Source organism: Mus pahari, chromosome 8 (assembly GCF_900095145.1).
Source record: "Mus pahari chromosome 8, PAHARI_EIJ_v1.1, whole genome shotgun sequence".
Taxonomy (NCBI): Eukaryota; Metazoa; Chordata; class Mammalia; order Rodentia; family Muridae; genus Mus; species Mus pahari.
In genome coordinates, this window is record NC_034597.1 from 56,801,691 (window position 1) to 56,809,289 (window position 7,599).

At 45.7% G+C, this 7,599-nt stretch overlaps 1 protein-coding gene across 1 annotated transcript in view; it reads left to right on the plus strand.

The window, feature by feature from the left end:
* The first annotated feature begins 1,658 nt into the window (after window positions 1–1,658).
* The window catches only part of Ccdc25 (coiled-coil domain containing 25), a 30,022-nt gene continuing 24,081 nt past the window's right edge, over window positions 1,659–7,599 (plus strand). The window contains exons 1-2 of the mRNA XM_021203670.2: window positions 1,659–1,830; window positions 4,877–4,924. Of these exons, the coding sequence (XP_021059329.1) occupies window positions 1,803–1,830; window positions 4,877–4,924 (76 nt within the window). The 5' untranslated portion in view covers window positions 1,659–1,802. The remainder of the gene's footprint in view (window positions 1,831–4,876; window positions 4,925–7,599) is intronic.

The following is a 7,599-nucleotide window of genomic DNA, read 5'->3' on the forward strand; positions in this document are numbered from 1 at the left end:
ACATACTAACCTTGCTTTTTGGCTTCTGTAGTTCCGATTCTGTAGTTCTTGTTAACTGAGGAATGTCAACCCAGAACATGTTTTTTTGTGTGTGCTTAAAAGCTCAGCCCGAGGAAAGACTGAGAGAATGTTACACTGGGATCCCAAACACCCAGTGTAGTATCTGGCCAGCTAACAAAGACTTTCTATTGGCTAAACCCATGTCGGAGCAGTCTTCTCTGGTGGATACTCCACAACATTGACCAGCACCAGGAAACCCAGAATAGCAGTGGGTTTTGTAAAGTGAAAGAACTAGAACAATAGGGGAAACTGCTTAGTGAGAGATTCTGGCTAGATTCTTCTTCTGAAAGACTTAAAGCCAAGGAAGGGCCATTTTTTTTTTTTTTTTTTTTTTTTTTTTTATCATGCAGGTTCTACTTGACTAGAATTTCCTGTTCTATGAAAGACTAGGTTCTCCAGGGACGGTAAAACTCCTTTTCTGTAGCACTTTCGTTTGGTCTGACTTTTGGAGCTTGTTGGAGGGATACAGTCCGAAACAGACTCTCATATTTTTTCTTTATCAGAAGTAAGAAAAACTACCAAGTCAAACCTAGGTGCTGTAGAAGCATTTTGTAAATTTATAGCAAGAGGTTCTGAACTTCAGAAGTTTGGTATTTGTTCAGTCTTGTAGGTAATAAGGAGCAGACATTAGATGTAGAGGAACAATAAATAGCCCTACTCCGAATCCCAAAAAGGACAGTGCCTCTGGGAAGTAACAGTAACAATTCATCTGAGAACCTTCTGTCCTCGATGCAATTTAGTTCATAGTGGCAGGGCAAGACAGTGCAGCATTTCTTCCGTCTTGTATTCTTGCTGAGGCCATCTCAGGGTAAAATAGGGTTGGATGAAAATTACCCATCTCCATTCTGACTAGTTTGGCCAAGTCAACAAACAAACAAAAAAACACAACAAAACCCTCACTATGTCAAGTAGTGGGAGAATGAGTTTATTTAAAAATTGGTTCTTGGGGCTGGTGAGATGGCTCAGTGGGTAAGAGCACTCACTGACTGCTCTTCCGAAGGCCAGGAGTTCAAATCCCAGCAACCACGTGGTAGCTCTGATGTCCTCTTCTGGTGTGTCTGAAGACAGCTACAGTATACTTATGTATAATAATAAATAAATCTTTAAAAAAAAAATGGTTCTTACTGAGTGCCTCCTGAGGAAATGGGTACAGGGTCCGTTAACCATGCATGAAAAAGGCAGTTTCTGCACGCATGGAGTCGATATTGGGTTGAGTGGGAAGACAGACAAAAAGCGATGACCAAGCCGGGCATGGTGGCGCACGCTTTTAATCCCAGCACTCAGGAGGCAGAGGCAGGCGGATTTCTGAATTCAAGGCCAGCCTGGTCTACAAAGTGAGTTCCAGGATAGCCAGGGCTACACAGAGAAACCCTGTCTCGGAAAAAAAAACAACAACAACAACAACAACAACAAAGCGATGACCAACTCTCGTGCCCACTTAGTAGAGCCTCTGTAAATAAAGACTGCCCATAATATTTTTTCTTTATGACTTCAAACAAAATGTATTTTCCCAGCTAATTTCTTTCACCCAGCCGCTTGAGTGGAATGCTCAAAATCCCCGGGACAGCTGCCCTTCCGCCAACACCCTTCCCTTCGCCAGGACTAAAGATGGCGCCGACAGGACGGCGTTGTGACGCGACCGCACGTCCGCCGGAAGTGTCCTGAGGAGAGCCTGGAAGCCGGCTCACCCTCGCGCCGGAGGTACCTCGAGCTTCGCGAGTCGCCACTCTTCTACCAGGATCATGGTGTTCTACTTCACCAGCAGCAGCGGTGAGTGACGCCGGGGCCCCGCCCGCAGCTACTTCCAAAGCTGGCATTCCCCAGCCGCCGCGCTGGGCTTGGACTTAGTCCTGAACCGCGTCCTTCCGCGGGCGCCTCTCCCAGAGCCTTCTGGTTCCCTGCTTGGCCGTCCCCTTGGCTGCCTGGCCGTCCCCTGGGCCCGGTGGTCGCAGTGGGAACGCGCCCCCGCTTTCTTTATACCCAGTAATCACTCTCGTCCCCACTTGACAGACCCGCCAACGCTTCCCGGACTTGGGCAGTGTGTGGGTTCCTGCATAGCCCCCCACGTCCCCGTCGCAAGCCTTTGCCCTAGCATTCTGCCCGCACCTTGGAGCGATGCATGACCAGTGCGACAGGTGCCAACAGAAGTCTCCTGCAGGAAGAGTATCTTACCCTCCTACGCAGGGAGGCCTGGGGTGCCTCGGAGAGCGATGGAAGGGCTGGAATGTCAGTACCACCCCTCCCTGGGCAGAGTTGATGGTCCAGTTGACGTCTGCTAAGACTACTGGGTTGGTTTTGGAAGGCCAGAAAGTGCTGTTTCGGTTTCCAGGAAATGCTGCGTCAACTTAGCTTCTCTGCCCATATTGTCCAGAATCAATTTCTAATTTTAAACTCTCACCCCATCTAAATAGCCCTTGCCTTTTCGAAGACACTGTGTGAGACCCAGTTTCCTCAAGATTAAATAAATATACATTTCTTTCTGGACCCCCTTGGCATTCCTTTAGGACTGCCCTCATGTGGCATTAAAAGGTACCTGCTTGAGCTACAGGGCAGGTCTCTTGAGAGGCAGTCTGTCTTGTCTCCTTAGCATAGTGCCCTACTTACACAGTTGGCTGCTGTGTTGATTTTTGCCCCCCTTCTTGAGATAGTGAGTGGCTCAGGTGGTTTCAAACATACACTCTCCTGCCTGAAGGCTCCCTAACGTTGTTGGCATTCCTTTCTAGGTTCCCCAATCTGGAGTGATTGGTTGGTGGTTTTTATCTCTTAGTACTTTTTAGTTTGCTTATTTTTGAGACAGGATCTCATTATGTAGCCCTTGGCTGGCCTAGAACTCACAGTGTAGCTCAGTCTGGCTTTGAATTCACGGAGATCTGCCACCCTCTGCTCTGCCTCCCCAGTGCCGGGATTAAAGGCATGCGCTATCAAACCTTTCGTGATTCTTCTTTTGTTTTGTTTTGTTTTTGGTTTTGGTTTTTGTTTTTTCGAGACGGGGTTTCTCTGTATAGCTCTGGCTGTCCTGGAACTCACTTTGTAGACCAGGCTGGCCTCGAACTCAGAAATCCGCCTGCCTCTGCCCCGCGCCCCCCCCCCCCCCCCCCCAGTGCTGGGATTAAAGGCGTGCGCCACCATGCCCAGCTTCGTGATACTTTTAACTGAAGCATTATTTTGTGAAGTGTTCTTCAGTGTGAGGGCGTTTGTTTGTTTTTCTTTTTTATAGTCATGCTACTTCTAAAAATGATTTTATGTCTAAAGGTATTTTGCCTACGTGCGCATCTACATACTACTTGTGTGCCTAGTGCCTATCAAGGCTGGTAGAGGGTGATGGATCCCTTGGAACTGGAGTGACAGATAGTTATTTGAGTTAGAGTGTTTATCTAGTATTCCTGAAGTCTGGGGTTTGATCTCTAGTACCACATAAACTGAGTGTGTGCTCCACTCCTGGAATCCTGTGATTCAGGAGGTAGGGGCAGAAACTCCCTGGACTTCTAAATGTATGGTCTCCTAACTTTTGTTTGGTTTTTGTTTTTTTATCAGTCTCAGATAGACCAGACTGCCCTAAGCCAGCCTACGTAGCTAAGGATGGTATGAACTCCAGACCCTTCTCCCTCTCAAATGCTGGGATTATAGGCGAACACCACCATCACTGCCCTGCGTGTGTTCTGCTCAGGGGTTCAGGCTCTCTGGCCAACCATGTTTCTATCTACCAGGCCTTGTGCTTTGTAGACTGAAGACCAAGTCACAAATTTAGCTCCATTTAGGGTCCAGCAAGTTTTGGTAGGGTGTGCACCTGGACCTTTCAGTCCTAATCTTGTACTTTAGAATCAAGATTAAGGAAAACTTTCTTTTTCTTTTTTTTTTAAGATTTATTTATTTATTATATTTATTATATATTAAGTACACTGTAGCTGTCTTCAGACACTCCAGAAGAGGGCGTCAGATCTTGTTATGGATGGTTATGAGCCACCATGTGGTTGCTGGGATTTGAACTCCGGACCTTTGGAAGAGCAGTAGGGTGCTCTTACCCATTGAGCCAGCCCACCAGCCCGGAAAACTTTCTAAACAGCAAAGATGCTCATCACTTCGGTGTAAAAACTAGAATTTAGATTGTTTAAGGTAGCTGGAGGATGTTAGAGCCAATGTTTGGAAAAGTTTGAGAACTGTGGTTCCCCTGAGTGGAACAGGGCATCTATTGACATAGCACAATGAGATATAAGCAATGCCAGCCAGCTAGCTAAGTTTAAGAAAGCATTATATTTATTATACATACTATGCACACACACATAGACACACATGTTTATATAGTTGTTTTGAGACAGGGTTTCTCTGGCTGTCCTGGAACTCACTCTGTAGACCAGGTTGACCTCAAACTCGGAGATCCACCTGCCTCTGTCTCCCAGGTGTAGGGATCTGTTTTTAAATGTTTGCAGTAGAGATTGTTGTTTGTTATGGGGAATGGTTGTTATTGTCATTATCGTTGAAGAAGGCAAAGGTATAGGACTGAGCTGGAAGTTGCCATTAAGTTTTATCCCTTAAGGGAAATAAAAAATAGATATATTTTCTTGAAAAGGAGGAAAGGAGGAAAGCAACCATTCAGCAGTAAGGATTGCTAAACATCATCTTTGGGGACAAGTTACTGTTTTTAGCTCAGTAAGACTTATGCAGTCTTTAGTTTTGGCCTGCTGCTATCAGTCATTTAAATGGATACAACTCATTCTTAACTCAGAGGATGCACAAGAGCAGGTAGGTGAGCCAGGTGTGGCCCATGGCCATGCTATGGGTCCCCACTAATTGTCTTTTTATTTTTGTTTTATTTTAGTTAATTCATCTACTTACACTATTTACATGGGAAAAGATAAATATGAAAGTAAGTTTACAAAAGCATTTGATTTTGAAATTCCAGGCAGGTAAGTGCTGTTCCTGTGCCCTTGTTGTTGGGTTTATGGTTTTTGTTACTGATTTATTTAATTCCTTTTGAAAATTAGACTTGACAGACAACAGTTGCCCACATTTCAAATACAGTGCTTTGATATGTGCACACATTGTGTGGTGATCAAGTTGAAATCCACAGCATATCTGTCACCTCATACGCTTGTTATTCCTTTGCAGTTAGAGTATTCAAAATCCTGTCTTCTAGCCACTTCGGCATAGACTTTGATAACTGTATTTACCCTGCGACAGAATTCCAGGAGTGCTTCCAACAGACCATTGTCTTACCAATTGACTAGCCTCTCCCAGAGCTCCCCAGCCACCTGTAGTCTCTACTTGTATGAGGTTTGACTTTCTGTTTCTCTCTGCTTGTCCTGTTCAACTGGGCCTGGCATGGAGCTTAGCTGTAGAATGTGTCCCTTGTATGTCTGTCATCCCAGCACTATAGGGGATAGTGAGGGCCTCCTGAAGCTGAACATGAATACTACAACTAAGCTACATTTTTGTTTTCACTTCTGAGACAAGATTGCACTCTATCTAGCGCAGAGGCTTAGAATTCATAGTCATTCTCTTGCCTCAGCCTCTGGAGAGCGGAGCTTACGAATATGAACCACTCTGACTAGTTAGTTTAAGTTGACCTCCTTGGTGGTCAAGAGAGCACAGAGTTTTGCAACCCTGATCCCTGAACCTCAGAAAGAGCTGGAGAGAAGAGTGTCATTCCTCAAGATTGGAAAATACAGGTAGTGTGAGGGTTTAGAAAAGACAGCTGTGAAGTCACGCCAGAATCAGCTCTCCAGCAAACAAGCTGCAGTTATGCAACCTCTTCAGACCTCCGAGTTCTTAGACATAAGAGGCTCATGGGCTGTAGCTACTACAGAGGGTTGTCTAAATTAGGGAAAGGGACCTGTATGCAGTGTGTCTTAGTTAGGGTTTGACCATGGCAAGTCTTATAAGGACAACTTTAATTGGGGCTGGCTTCAGAGGTTCAGTCCATCATCATTAAGGTGGGAGCAGGGCAGCATGTAGGCAGGAATGATGCTGGCAGAGCTGAGAGTTCTACATCTTCATCTGAAGGCTGCTAGTGGAATACTGGCTTCCAGGCAGCTAGGACTAGGGTATCAAAACCCATGCCCAAAGTGACACACCTACTCCAACGAGGCCTTACCTCCCAACAGTGCCACTTCCTGGGCCAAGCATATTCAAACCTTCATATTCCACTCCCTGATTCCCATAGGCTTGTTCAAACACATGAGTCTATAGGAGCCATATCTAGCCATAGCATAAGTCCAACTTCCAAAGTCCCCATAGTCTATAGCAGTATCAACAATGTCAAAAGTTCAAAGTTCAAAGTCTCTTCTGAGATCCATCCAATCACATAACTGTAATCCCTGAATCAAGATAGGAAACCAACTGGGCAAACTCCAAACTCTGCATCTCCTTGTCTAATGTCAAAGTAGTTTTCAGATTTCCAGCTCCTTTCTCATCTTTGTTGACTGCAACAAGCTTCCTTTCCTGGGCTGGTTCCACTCCGTTAGCAGCCTTTCTCAGGCGATATCCCATGGCTCTGGCATCTCGACGACATTGGGGTTGCCAAGGCAAAATCAATGTTGCAGCCTCTTGTTTCAATGTCTGGGATCCACACATGATCTTCTGGGCTCCTTCAAAGGGCTGGTGTCACTTCTCCAGCTCTGCCCTCTGTAGCACTCTAAGCTCAGGTTGATCCACTCCACTGCTGCTGCTGTTCTTGGTGATCATCCCATGGTACTGGCATCTGCAATACACTGGGGTCTTCTGCTGCAACTAGGCTTGACCAGTAGCCTCTCATAGGCTCTCTTCATGGTGCCAAGGTTCAAATTCTTTGTATGACCCTTTCAGTCCTGGGCCATTAACTGCAACTGAGGCTGCACCTTTACCAGTGGCCTTCCATGGCCTCTCACAGTGCCAAGCCTCAGCTGCTCTTCATGATCTTCAAAACCAGTACCACCTGGGTGACTCTTACACATTACCAAGTACAGCTGCAGCATGAGGTACAACCTTGGCTATCTCTGAAACACAGTTTCTTTGTGCTTTCAGAAAACACTTCCCAGAAGATTTCAGCTTAGGATGCTGTTCTCTTAATCACTGCTAATTTCTTAGCTCCAGCTAACCAGCATCAGTTGTCCCATTAGTCTCTTCTGTTTTTCACTCTGAAGCCAGAGCCACATGACTGAAGCTGCCATGTTCTACTTCCTGCTGGGGTGGAACATGCCCCCACCCCCACATTCTGTTACATTTATTACCAACTCCCTCACCGCCTAAGCATGGCTTTCCTGGAACTTGCTCTATAGATTGACCTCTAACTCAGAGATCTTCATGGATCTGTCTCCTGTAATGCTGGGATTAAAGGCTTGTACCACCATGACTGGATAAACTTTTCTTCTCCTAGAACATGCTTTGTCCCAGGCTGGCCTTGCACTCAGAGATCTGTTTGGTTTTGTCTTTTGGGATTAAAGGTGTGTACCATCATGCTTGGATTTAAATTTAGCTGGATGGGATCTTGCCCTGAAATCCCTTAATCTGTTATCTCCTAGAACATAGGATTCAGCTCCATTTCACTTTTTTTTTTTTTTTTTT